This window comes from Candoia aspera, chromosome 1 (assembly GCF_035149785.1).
Source record: "Candoia aspera isolate rCanAsp1 chromosome 1, rCanAsp1.hap2, whole genome shotgun sequence".
NCBI classification, from domain to species: Eukaryota; Metazoa; Chordata; class Lepidosauria; order Squamata; family Boidae; genus Candoia; species Candoia aspera.
Window position 1 is genome coordinate 91,771,662 of NC_086153.1, and position 14,272 is coordinate 91,785,933.

At 37.4% G+C, this 14,272-nt stretch overlaps 1 protein-coding gene across 2 annotated transcripts in view; it reads left to right on the forward strand.

Annotated features, from left to right (window-relative positions):
* Positions 1-14,272, forward strand: part of MAP3K5 (mitogen-activated protein kinase kinase kinase 5) — a 109,167-nt gene that overhangs the window by 39,247 nt on the left and 55,648 nt on the right. For both annotated transcript variants that reach the window (XM_063309546.1, XM_063309553.1), the window contains exons 4-7: positions 4,370-4,563; positions 6,510-6,678; positions 9,278-9,384; positions 12,942-13,112. In XM_063309546.1, coding sequence (XP_063165616.1) covers positions 4,370-4,563; positions 6,510-6,678; positions 9,278-9,384; positions 12,942-13,112 — 641 coding nt within the window. The remainder of the gene's footprint in view (positions 1-4,369; positions 4,564-6,509; positions 6,679-9,277; positions 9,385-12,941; positions 13,113-14,272) is intronic.

Consider the following 14,272-nt stretch of genomic DNA (forward strand, 5'->3'; position numbering starts at 1 on the left):
GGCAGGTAGGTGATAGGCCCACATGTTAGGATTCTGGTCCAACTAGTTTCCTATTGCACACGCTCGACTTATTTAGGAAAATCTGTCTGCCCCAACTATAGAACATGTTGGTGGCTCACAGGAGAATTAACTCATAGTTTGTAGAAGCAGAGAAGAAAAATAGGACTGCTGTATGTTAATAGACTTAGAGCAATTACACAAATGACATTGTTCCTGCTCTAAAGAGAGAGAGAATTAATGTAGGTTGAGAATCACACACCTACATAGGCAGCAGCTTGTTGCATTACTGAGAAGGTGGTGAAGGTTTCATATATACAAGATTTGCTGATTAAGAAGGTGGCATCAGCTTTGGTTCATACTTAAACGGAAAAGCACAGGAAATCTCAGGGCTGTAGGCTATACTAGGAAACGGGGTGGGGGAATGCAGCAGGAAACCATTTCCATGTGGTTGCTAAGAAGACTGCATGTTCATGTCCATGTTATCACCAGAAATTAAGCATAACTTGAGGGAATCTGTACTTTTTCTTCTCATTCTAGAAGTAAGCACACTCCATGTATGAGGTTTGTGAAGAGGAACAAAGTGCAGGATGGAGATAAGCGGATGGGAGGGAAATAGGATTGGATGGTCTATTTCAGCCCATGCTCTACCCTTCCTTTTGCCTTTTTAACTGCCTCATAGTTAAGCCACCATTGCTAAGCAGCTGTCCTAACAGCCACGAACCACGCTGAGACAAGAATAGGTCTCTAGTGTTTATTACTGCTACATGACAGAAAATCCTAACAAACTGAAGAAGCATGGGAAAAACCCAGACATATAAACCCCAAAGGCTAAGGCGGGCCCGATCTGTGTCTCTTTGAATGGCTACCTAATTCCTCAGTACTACGCATGCGCTTTACAGCCTGGATGGGAGCCCCCTGCTTGCCATCCTTACTCATGACAGCAGCAAACAGAAAGAGGAGTGATTATGGACATCTGTAGGCATCTTAAGAGTTTGTAGACAATATAGTCCAGGGATTGGGTGCATGTAAGAGACTGTCTGCCTCTCACAAGGATTCATATTCAGTATTTTCAGGAGTTCTTAGGCAGCCCGAAAGAATGTGCAATGGTGTCTGGAGCCAGAAGAAGTTGTTGATCCTAGTATAGATCAATGTTTCTTAACCCTGGCAACTTTAAGATGTCTGGCTGGGGAATTCTGGGAGTTCCAGTCCAGACATCAAAGTTGCTAAGGATGACAAACATGGTATAGACGATAGTATAGTGTTGCCTTCCCAACTTGGTGCTCTCCAGAGATACTGTCTAGGAATTTCAGTAATTATAATTCCATCACATCTGGAGGGCACTAAGTAGAAGAAACCTGAAATAATATATATTTTCTTATATATTTCCTCACATATCAAAAAACTTCTCATTTATTTCTTGGCGTAAAAACATGGCATGCCTTTATACCAGAAAATTATTCTGAGAAACAAAATAATTGATTATGGATCTGTATCTTATGTGGCTTATTCCATATTAATCCATATTAAAGCATATTGTCCTAATGTAGTAAGGAAGGATTAATAATTAACATGCCTTAGCTTCTCTAAGTTGACAGGATCTTTCTAACAAAGGAGAGCTGTAATTACTGCAAAAAGAGGAAATTTGTAGTCAACATTGTACTTGTTCATTTGGAAGTCAACTCTGCAAGGAAGCCCGAACATCTTTCTAGGCAGGTCAGAGCTTTACCTGTTTTAGGTTAGGCCAGCATTTCATGATCTTTTGCTTTCTAGTACGTTAGTCCTCCAACTTCCAGAATTTCTAGCCAGCACACTGAGGATTGTGCTAGCTGAGAAAGTTGGGAATTGTAATTGTGGTTATATCTGGAAAGCACCAGGAAGGGAAGGAGGGAAGGAATGAGCTAGATAGATAGATAGATAGATAGATAGATAGATAGATAGATAGATAGATAGATAGATAGATAGATAGATAGATAGATTTATGACGCTCTCATCATGAGCATAACTAGTGTAGTATTATTAAAATAGATAGATAGATAGATAGATAGATAGATAGATAGATAGATAGATAGATTGATTTATGGCGCTCTCATCATGAGCATAACTAGTGTAGTATTATTATTAAAATAGATAGATAGATAGATAGATAGATAGATAGATAGATAGATAGATTGATTTATGGCGCTCTCATCATGAGCATAACTAGTGTAGTATTATTATTAAAATTACAGCTTATGACCTCTAGAATATTTGATCTTTTCCATTAATTTTTAATATTTTAAATAAAACAATTACATGGTTCATTTTAACTTGCTCATGTTTTTTGATAGGATTATATTGACAGGATACTTACCTCTTATACTGTATAAACAGTGAAATCCCATCATTCTTGTAGAACAATAATTCACTATTTTGCCTTGTCATAGAATGGATTTTATCAGAGGCTTTCACAAGCAGAGCTATAGACCAGATCTTGTCATGCCATCCATCTGTTGGGATATTATTTAGATAGTTCTTTGTTTAGCAATAGCTGATGCAGCTATTGTAGAAATGTTTTATACTTTGCAAGTGTTTGTTCTAATAATCAAATATGTATAGCAAGCCTAATTTTGGAGATAATTCAACCTTCTGTTAATTATATATGACGTATCATTAAACACGTTCTTCCAAAAATCTAAAATTTTATCACATTTCCACCAAAGGTGAAAGAAGTTCCAACTCTGAATATTTAAATGAAATGTGAGACTCTTACTGGGGTTTGATGCCACCAGTGTATGCTTTAAGATATATTTCCTGTATAGATGCTGATAAGAATGCCTTGTTGCTATAGAGACTGCCAAGTATTGCCATGTGTTGCTCTAAATCTAAATCCCAGACTTACTTTAGTCCTGCGGTAGATTCACTATCATCTATTTCAAAGAAAATCTGATATATTTTTGAAATTATATCTTCAGGTTCTGAGAGGGAAAAAAATCAACATTTTTTCAAAAAGAGATAGATATCTGTTTGCAATCCCTATCACTTTTTCATTTTGTAATATTGAATTGATCTGACACCTCAGAAACCTCAGCACTTTTTTTAATTGTTCAAACCACTCTAAATTGTAAGCTATTACAAAACCCCTTTTATTCTACAAACACCTTCCTTTCTCTGGGATTTCAATTGTATGGCTCTATCTTTATTGAAATATGGATATGTTATCAATGCAGTTAAGAGGAAAATGCCGTAGAATATGTCCTGAAAATCTCTTTCTCCATATTAAGCAGATTACTTGTGTGGAATTGTTACTGAGTTCATTTATTTTATGAAGATCTGCTGGGGAAAGAAGGAACAAGTTTAAATTCATACCCTGAAACCAAATATTTTCCATCTCAATCCACTGTTTTGTTGAATCTTCTACTGTAAAAGGAGTGACTATGCCAATTGAGCTGCTTGATAATATATTTTTAAGCAGGCTATGCCTTGCCCTCCTTTATTTTGGAGCAAATATAGAATGTTTCTTTTAGAGAAGTTGTGTTTCCCTGTAGTCGTTACATTATAATTTAATGTCTACATTATAATGCAGTATGATGCCAAGAATTTCTTCTCGTGGTGTCTGTGATCTCCTATGCCATCTTTTAAAATTGTAGTGTCTCCCTTCAGTTCTACAAACAAAGAATATCCATCACGTTTACAACAATAAATAGTGAAATGCAGGTCCATCTCTATAGTTCCTTACTCTTGCATAATCCAACTATTTGTTTGCCTTCAGAAATTCTTTATGTCCAAGCTTGTCTGATGTGCAAGTTTTCTTTCAATAAAGGTACTTTGAAGAATTCCCTCCTAAGATAGTAATGTTCTGTCAATCCTTTCCCAATCTGGAACTCTCCAGATACATTGGATTACAGCTTCCCTCATTCCCAGTCACTGTGAACATACAGGTTGGGAAAGATAGGAATTGTAGTCTATCACATCTGGAGAACACCAGTGTGAGGAAGGCAGATGCATCATTATTTGAGTAGAGAAAACATGGAAAACCATTCCTTTCTAATTAACTGATATTTTTTATGTTATGTACTGTATAATGCAGTATGATGCCAACATATATATTATGTTATATACTGTATACTGTAGGCTGCTGCTTTTGTTGTTGTTTAGATGTTCGCATGAGCTGTGTATGTTCCTATGTGGAAAGAAATGTGGGATGTTAATTACAGTATATAAGTATACAGTGCCAACAGAATCTATTAACAAGGAAACCTGCATGGATTAAAGAGTTTTATGAAAATTATGTTAGGTGTTAGTTACATTCTATAAAGTATGTTCACTTTAATATTGTCTTACATACATTATAATTTACATTGCTAAACACACCCTTTCCTCCTTTCTGCAGATGTGCACTGGCAATTACATATTTGTTCCATATATGATAACTCCTCATAATAAAGTCTATTGCTGTGACAGCAGTTTCATGAAGGGATTGACTGAATTGATGCAACCCAATTTTGAACTGTTGCTGGGGCCAATATGCTTACCCTTGGTTGACCGTTTTATTCAGCTCTTGAAGATGGCACAGGGAAGCTCAAGGTATGGACTGTCTTCAGCTATAACATGCAAATTTGCCTTAAAGAAGAAAACCATATGGACTCAGCAAATGTATCAGACATAGCATTTGATAGCAGCAGCCAAAGCACCATAATTTGTTCATGTCTTATCAGAGTAATTTCATATTAGGATGGCTAGTTGCTTGAACTTTGGCATCCAGATTATCTCTGACCAAAGTTATTTGAGGACCAGGCTGGTATTTCCATCTGTGTCATCATTGCAGCTTGGTAAGGAAAGTCCACCCTTCTGTCCATTCTTTTATCTTTCAAAAACTTGCCCAATTAATAAAATACAGAAAGGAAAAAGCAGTCCAGAAGGGAGAGAAACCACTTTGCCTTATACCCTTCACCATTTGGAAATGAGACGCATTCCTTGCAACTTCCCCGTGTAAATTGATGGGGAAAATGCATTGCTTGGAATGCATTTGGCGTATTTGGATGGGAGGGATTAGCCTAGCAAAAGAAGACCCTGCTCTCTCTTACATCCAGTTTGGAAATGAATTGCTTCTTCAGAATTGTAATGACAACCTGGGTGGGGGGGTGTCTTGTTTTTTTAACAGGTAAGGCATTTACAGGGGGGGGAAAGCTTCCAATTCCCTCTCAGCCTAAACCTTCTCGTGCTAAATTCTTGGGTGCCTGTTGGCTGACCCTGAGCCATGTAGCCATAGAGGAACACATTCCTTTATTGTCAAATAATGCTTTCTGAAATCAGCCCTGCATTGGGTCAGTACAGTCCTAATTATATATCCACTGTTCTTTCCAGGGAAGATGACCCATATTTGCACCAGGGAATGTGCTTTAAAACATGCTGAGAAATTCCAATGATTAAGTTGCCTTCTGTTTGATAATACTCATATTTGACATTTATGTATTACTTCAGAAGATTGAAAGCATTTGATATGTGTTACGTATCAACATCCCTGAGATGTAGGTCAACATTATTATACTGTATTACAACTGGGGAAGGATGAAGCTGGGAAGCTTGCCTAAGGCCATCTACCATCCCATGCAGTGATGATAAGAACTGGGGATGAACTGGGGATTTTCTGAACAGAGATGTGCAAACAAGTGAGTGTTCATCCTCATCAATTGGGCCATTCAGCTGTTCCTGTTGAACACTCAGACGCTAGAGATTTGTGAACATTTGAAAGTGATACTCAGAAGGCCTAATTGATAGGAGCCTTCAGGTTTTTATAATCCCTTTCTCCTCCTTCCCCAAAGAAATAAAGCTTCAAGGAAGTGAAGTTCAAATAAGTTCCACAAAGACCAAGTGGACTTCTTGTCCAACCTTAGGTGAAGCATTCTTGCCACTGAGGATCTTTAGTTCCTAATGAGAAATGACTTATAAGCATAATGTGTAGTTAGTGACAAGCCTGTCAGCTAGCTATTCATCTATATTAAATTACAGTGTTTATATCCTATGACTTGAGAATATTTGAGGGACATTTTGTATGACATGGATCATAGAACAAATCAACCCAGAGTTCTCATTGAAGACACAAATTACCAAGATCAAATTATCATTTTTGGATACATTATGTGAAGACCCAGCTCCCTTGAGAAATCTATAATACTGGAAAAGATGGAAGGAAAGAGTAGAAGAGGACAGCCTGCAACGTAATGGATGGACCTGATAACAGTGGCAACAGGTGCACTGTTGGAAGACCTGAAGGGGCAGTTTAGGGGCAGATTATCCTGGAGAAGGTCTGTTGATGTGATCACTAAGAATCAGCACAAACCTGATGGCACAAAATCAGTCAATCAATTTTGTATGACCATACCTACATATTCAGTTCATATATGCAGTCCTTAATTAGGTCAATATTCCTGATTCAGTTTTGCTCATTGTATTGGTTGCTGTAAAACAAATAGCCAAGGGGCTCTTTTGTAACAGTGAGGTTTAAACTGATTATTTCTTTTCTGTTCTAGCCAATACTTCAGGGAATCAATTCTTAATGATATCAGAAAAGCTCGTAACTTGTACATCGGGAAAGAATTAGCTGCAGAATTGGCAAGGATAAGACAGCGGGTGGATAATATTGAGCTTTTGTCTGCCGACATTGTGATAAACTTGCTGTTATCTTACAGGGATATTCAGGTAGGAATCGAATGCTTAATTTAAATGTATTCTATTAACTCTGTTTCATCAACCTATTAAAGGGCCCCTGTTCAGTTCCAGTCAGCACAGATCATTCAACCTTTTATGCCCACTAAGTATGCTTAGTCCTTCCTGAGCTATTTTAGATTCCCCCCCACCCCCCTTAATCCCCAAATTCCCTGAGCCACAGATTTTTTTCTTTGTGGTACTTCAGCAGACCACAGCATTCCCCCCGTTTGCCCAGACTTTCATCTTTTGCCTGCATACAACAAGCACTCATTCCTGAAAAATGCAAACAGAAGTGAAACAAGTGGGACTTTGTAAAGAAATTTACAGTGAATGCTCTTTTCTAAAAATAGCAGTCATTCGTTCCAGATTTTCCACAATTTCTCTTCCATCCTCCCCAGTTTTTCCCTCTGAAAGGTTTCTTTTTTGGGGGGATGGGAGTGGGGAAGATGATTTTAGATAGAAGTGTATAAATGTGTGGGCACTTGGTATCTGAATTTATTACAGAGAGATTTAATTACTGTATATCATATTTGCAGCAGCCATTTCAGACATTCTCAGGGTAAATGCTTGACATGTAATGGATGGGGGTCAGCTGACTTCACAGAGGTCTCAGGGTAAATGGTCACTGCCACATACAATCATGGCAGGCTGAAAGTACTCTTAACAGTTGCCAGATTTAATAAACGAATGTTGTTACCATGGCAACTTTGTGCATCTACATTATGCTTTGATGTCCTGACTCCCAGGAAACACTCTGAGACAGGGAACTGGTCTCTAATGTTTTATTGATAATACACAACAGTAATCCTAACAAACTGAACAAACGTGGGAAAACCCAGCCATATAAACCCCGCAGGTTAAGGTGGTCCCAATCTGTGCCTCTTGGAATGGCTCACCAATTCCTCAGTGCTACGCATGCGCTTAACAGTCTGGAAGGGAGCCCCCTGCTTGCCATCCTTACTCATGACATCAGGGCTGTGAAAAGAGATATATAATGGCTAATATTCAGATTTTCTTTCTTTAAGTAGAATTCCATTATGTATATTGGGGGACATTATACTGTAAGCGTAATGACAAAGATTCAGCAAATTATGTGAGTTGATTCCATTTCTACATGACAACCTGCCTTGCTATTACATGCTATACAAAACTGATGGCTTTTTAAAAAAAATACTGAAACACAGATCCTGAGGGCTCACGTTTGATGCAAAGTCAGAGCAACAGTACAACGTGGCATGTTTGCTTGTCCTTGCACTGATTATAAAATGAAGCAAATAGCAGAGCAACTGACTAATACAAGTTGAGTTGTGTTGCCATTGCGGGATAAGGGCCCCTCTGAGACTTTGAATTGCATGTGGAAGGATGCTGTTCAAAAAGCAGCCACGCCAAAACAAAAACTAAATTTTACATAAATAGAAATGTAATTAAAAATTATTTAATTAATTAGGTATAATTAATATGATTACTCTTCATGAATTTTATAATGTTGCCTTCTTCTGCATTAAAATTGCAACTCAGTGGCAATGTTTGGAGGATGGGGTGGCACATATAAGATATTTGAAGGGACATAGATTGTTCACATCTGAATTCAAGGGATCTTCTGTTCAGATTCTGCTTTAACCTCTTTTTCTTCAGTAGCCAGTATCTTTGAAGTCTGCACTCAAAAGCACAGGATGCAGTTGATGGTCTAGTAAAGGAGACCCATGCTGAGAAGATCATTAAGCATATGAAATCTTACGTCTTTTGAATATAGGAATGTCATGTCTGATCTGTTGTCTTTCTTGCTATAATTGTTTCAATAAAGCTTGCCCATGCTCCTATTAAAGTAACTGAAAGTATTTTGGATATGAAGTAAGATATCCTTCCTCACTTCAGGCAGAGCAACAAGGTGCACAAACCAGACAGTAGGATATGTACTATCATTTGTGGGGTGGGGTAGGGTGGGGTGGGAATGGCTCAGAAAGATGCTGCACTGTGGAAAGAGAAAATACGTTGCACTTCCAAGAAGTGTTTAAGCATAATGGTTGTCTGCCAAACTGTCACCACTGGGGATTGAGAGAGTGAAAGAGAACATAAGAAACATTATTAATGACATGTTAAAATATATAAAGAAAATTCAGCAGGTATGTGATGTGGGAGTCAAGGTTAGTTGTCATCAGCCTGGCCTGTTTTTGAGATTCTTAATTGCATTGTTGGAAACAAAGACTTGATCTGATTGGGGAAACATTTCATACAGAATTCAAAAGCTTATTTCCAAAGCATCTGTATGTTTTTAAAGCTCATAATGATTAGAAATATCACCGCTCTTGAATAATAATCACACACAACATAAAAATATGCCAATTCTTTCTGTTGCCCTTCCAAAAGTCTGAAAACAATGAAAAGCAGTTGCCTCCTTCTCAACGTAACTAGAGTCAACTTTGTAGACCAAAGAGTACTGAACAGGGCATAGGTCCCATCTTAGGCTTTATGTCCGTTCAGTATGTAACTTTTATTCTTTCAGGCCACAGGAAGATTTAGAAAGTTTGTCCTTTTTTGCCTTGTATGCTGTCATGTTTTAATAAATTCTTCTATTTTTCTCTTTTGGAAGGATTATGATTCTATTGTGAAATTGGTAGAGGCATTAGAAAAACTTCCAACCTTTGACTTGGCTTTGCATCATCATGTGAAGTTTCATTATGCATTTGCACTGAATAGGTAAGACCTTTCCTTTCTCATGAAACTAAAATTTTTGGTGGCAGTCTTTCCACAATCTGAAAGGATCCTTCCATTTTTTCTCAAAACAAATACTTCAGGCATTTTTCAGTAATTTTTCATCTCCTGTCCCTTGCTTCTACAACAGTTAGATTTGGCTTTCCATCTTGGCTTTGGCTTTCTAGCATTGTTTAACTTCGTTTTCTGCATGTGATTAGGAAAGCAATTTGAGCACAGCAAAAACCTGAAGAGGCAAATGTTGACTGAATGGTCCATGAAACAAACTCAAAAGCACAGCACACAAATTAACATGGCTCAGCCTAGAAAAGCAGCAGGCACAGTGGAGCTGCAAGCAAATGATATAGATGTGCATGTTTCTATTATTAGCTCTTCAGCTCTGATAGTGGGACACAATCTAAAAATGAGGGAGAAAGACAAGAATTAAGTAAGCATCATTTTGCTATATCCCTTTTATATGTTGACTTTTCAGATTATTAATATGGTACATAAAATTTAGAGCTGCTTTCATTTATCTTTGCAGTTCTTTTGGGATTTTAAAGAAGCCATTTATAAAATCATAGAATCATGCAGTTGGAAGGGAGCTCAGAGGACAACTAGTGGAACCTGCTCCGGGCAGAGTCTGCTAAAGCATTGTGGACAGAGGGCTATCGAGAGCAGCCTTTCTCAACCCTTTGACCCTGGAGGAGCCCTTGAAATATTTTTCAGGCCTCGGGGAACCCCTGCACGTTCAGGCTCAAATATAGGCCAGAAGTTACAAAATTATTATATTTGTTTCATGTGTAGGCCTGTAGATATGCATTAACAGTGTTCTTAAACTAAAAATAAAGAATGAAACTTAGCTCCCTAATGTGAAGTTGCCTGAATTTGAAATATTTTTTTAAATAAATCATGATCTCCCAGGGAACCCCTAGTGACCTCTCGCGGAATCCTAAGGTTCCATGGAATCCTGGTTGAGAAACCCTGGTCTAGACTCTGTTTGAAGACCTCTAGTGAAGGGAAACATGCCTTTTATAAGGCAGCCCATTTAATTGGCTGACAGCTTTTACCATCAGGGAATGCCTCCTAATACTCAGTCTACTTCCCTGTTGTTTCCACACAATCCATCTGTTCTTTCCTCCGAGGCAATCAAGAGCAAGTCTAGTTCCTCAACTACGTGACAGTCCTTTAGGTATCTTAAGACTGCCAGCATATATCTTCTCAGTCTCGTCTTCTGCAAGCTAAGCACACCTACTTTCTGTAGCAGTTCCATGTGGAACTTAGTTTCCAGTCCCTTCACCATCTTGGTGGCTCTCCTCTGAACCCGCTTCAGTTTGTGGATGTCCTGTTCAGACTGCGGTGCCATAAATGTATGGCAAAGGCTGAGCAGAGTAGGACAGTTATTTCCATGATCCAGTCTCTGTGATCTGGTTAATACATCCCCATTGTTTTGCTTTCAGTTGCAGTGATGGCCCTATACCAAAACTGAGAATGAGACTGTGCATCCCATGAATGGAAAGTAAATACTTCGAAGTCTTTGGCTCCTATTGCCTTCTCCCCGTTTTTTTTTTTCTCATCAATTGTCACCAAAATCATAGCTCTTGGGGCCTAAAGAGATAGGCAGAATAAAAAGGATTCTCTCAGGAAGTAGCAACAAACTAACTAGTAGAACTAAACACAGAAGGTGACTGAAGCAGCTCTGAAGTTTCCTTATCACATTGGGAACTCTGTTTCAAGCCTTTGAAATGGCTTGATTCTCAACCATGTTAGTTTTTCTCAGGAAGCTTTTTCACTTTTATGGTTTTCCAGCACTTTGTATTATTGTCTGGAGATTCCGCCATTCCCTGCCTTAGTACTTAGGATTTGCAGTCTGCCTTAGAGTGCTGAAGACACATTTCATATTACAATATTTGGATATGTATAGAATGCACCAATATTTTTTTAATTAATTGCTTGTTTTAAAATTGGCATGCTGCCACTCTTTAATTATTCTAGGTAGCTTACAACAATATTTAAAAAAACCATAAAGTACATAAGCATTTTAAAAGTTGGGTAAAAAAAGTGTTTAAACTCACTTCCTAAACTGTAATAAAGAGGAGACCTACTGTACTTTAACTCAGCTACAATATAAGCCTCACCTTAGAAAAACAGAATTAATTGTCAATTAATTATTTGTCAACATCAACTATATCTGAGGTAGTATCTGGAAAAGGAGACCCATTGATGACCTAGTGAAGACTATGAAGTAGTAGGTGTTTCTGGGGGGAAAGGTGCTCCAAAACTGTTTATGGTTTTGTACTTCCAAGTGAGCTGCTCAAATCGGACTGGGAAAGTAGCCATCGGCCAGAACAGCTGCTTCATCAAGGGATGATATAGTATTCATCATCTGTGCTGCCGGTGTTAGGACCAAGTACAGTTTTCTTCAAAGACCACCCTACAAAAACACATTGCAGCAGTCTAGTAATTGCAGTTAGGAGAGCACAAGTCACCAGCATCAGGCCTATCTTGCTCAGCCCTGCATATGAAACAAACTTGCATGAATGGTATCCATTCGCAAATGAAGAGCTTGCATTGTCTTTGGTGGTCAAGAAAAATGGAATAATTCCATCAAAAATTGGATAGCTTCCTTCCATTGGTCAGTTAGCAAGCAATTTCATTTTTAGGGTTTTTATTTTTAAAACAATATATGCCTTCTACATATTTTTCCAGTTAGGTACAATCTTAAAGTAATATTAGCTATTTAATTTCCACAACTATGATGAAACAGAGTATGTGATGCATTTTTTGTACTACCTTTATTATTGATGTATTATTGCTTAATACATTGCATTAAATTAAAATTACCAATTAATAATTATTTTTGGAAGATCTCGGTGTAAGCAGAGTGTCAGAAATACCCTGCAATGGTATATAATAATAATAATAATAATAATAATAATAATAATAATAATAATAATAAATTAAATTTGTATGCCGCTTGACTCCCAGTGACTCTGGGCAGTTTACTACAGGAGACAACCTGTCTCCAGTAGTTTCTTCCTTTCCTCTAAGATTGGGCAGAGTGGGGGAACTCCGGGACCTCTCAAATAAATTATTGGAAGCACGCCTTCTCTGTTGTTGAGTCTGTCCTCTAGAACAGCAACTGCCCCCTCCCCACCCTCAGTTTCCCACCCTACAAGAGTTCCTCAGTTTTTTAACAAGTGGCTTTGCTTCCAGTTCAGTAAGTTTTCTTTTATAATATAACCGGTGATTTTGTCCTTTTTTTTAAACCTCCCTCCCTTGTTTCTCTCTAACCATATCAGCCACCCAGAGTCATTTGAGAGTCAGGCAGCCGTACCAATCTAAATAAATAAATAATGTGAGATTCCTATAGAATATTTCTCTAGAAATTATAAAAGAAATTGTTTTCAAATGGAGCATTTAAATATCAATCTAAATTCTTCTCTCTTCCCTCTGGTCAGACCTTGTGCATCATCTTTGACATGTAAAGGATAATGCATTGGGAGAATTTACACCTGTAGAAGATTCAAATGCTTGTATTTTTTTTCTTTTAAAAAAACCAGACGAAATCTACCTGGTGACAGGCAGAAAGCTCTAGATATCATGATACCTCTAGTGGAACAAGAGAACCAAGTTGCTTCTGATATGTACTGCCTTGTGGGACGAATCTACAAAGATATATTCTTGGATTCCGGGTTTACAGACACTGAAAGTCGAGACCAAGGAGCTTTGTGGTAAGTACCACTTTACCACATGTCTGTATGAGTTTACTTTTTAATGTTAAATGAACACTATATTTTTATTCTTCAAATGTGTTTCTGAAGTATGGTCTTACCTGTGGATTAACTAGTACTATAATGAATAAGTGAGGTTTAGTCAAATTGGATAGTTCAGATCTTTTAGGTAGTCTTTTTTCAGATATACTACACTAAGAATATCTATATATGTTACATTGACAAAAGTATACATTTGACTGTTATTTGACTTTTGACAATTTATTTTCTTGTCCAGTTAACTTGCTTCTGTCTTTTTAAGAACACTTAAAGGCACTTATACAACACATAGAATTAATATAATGTACTATGCAAATCTGAGTTCATTGTGTCTTAATCACAACTGTTGTAGAAGCACTAATTCCAGAACAAATTAGACACAAAGGTTTTCTGTGATTGTGACATAGTTATGGAACATTCTTTTTTCTGCAGTTGATATAACTTCCATTTTGTAGAAGAGTCTGTGTTTCCTATCATCCCTAGGAAGTTGTTCTGTTAGCTTTTATTTAAAGTTTTACTTCTTTGCTGTTAAGACATTGAAAGATATAGTGGGCCACTGTACATATTAAAAAAATATCTCTGGAATATTTCAAAACAATTGCTTATCACAACTGACTGTACTTCTTAAAATGAAATGCTGTTGAATGTTGGCAGAGACGAGCTGCTATAGCAGTTTTTAAAAATCTTTCCACTCGCTTTAGAGAATTTCAGCTTCATGCAAATATGAAGGGTTTTTTTTTCATAATGATTCATCACCAGTATTTCCTTACACTCTGCTAATCAAATAGGAGGTGTGGTCATTTCACCATCTACATTAGTTACAAAGGCACATTTCATAATCAGGTCTAGACTGCATACCTGTTTGGAATCAGTGGTCATTTCTGCCATCGCAATTCTCCCTTCATCACACGCAAATATATAAAATTGTTTTGAAATGCCCACTGAAGCATATTCTGAATCCTTGTGGCTTATCTTTCTGTCTTTTTTTGTGATCTGCTTGTTTTTACCTAGAGAACAAGAGCAAATGCTGCTAGGTGATAAGATTTCTGTTAATATCAATACAGAGATAAGAGGTTAATTATTAGCTGTCAGATTTTTTCCTGCAGTTTTTACGCTGACAT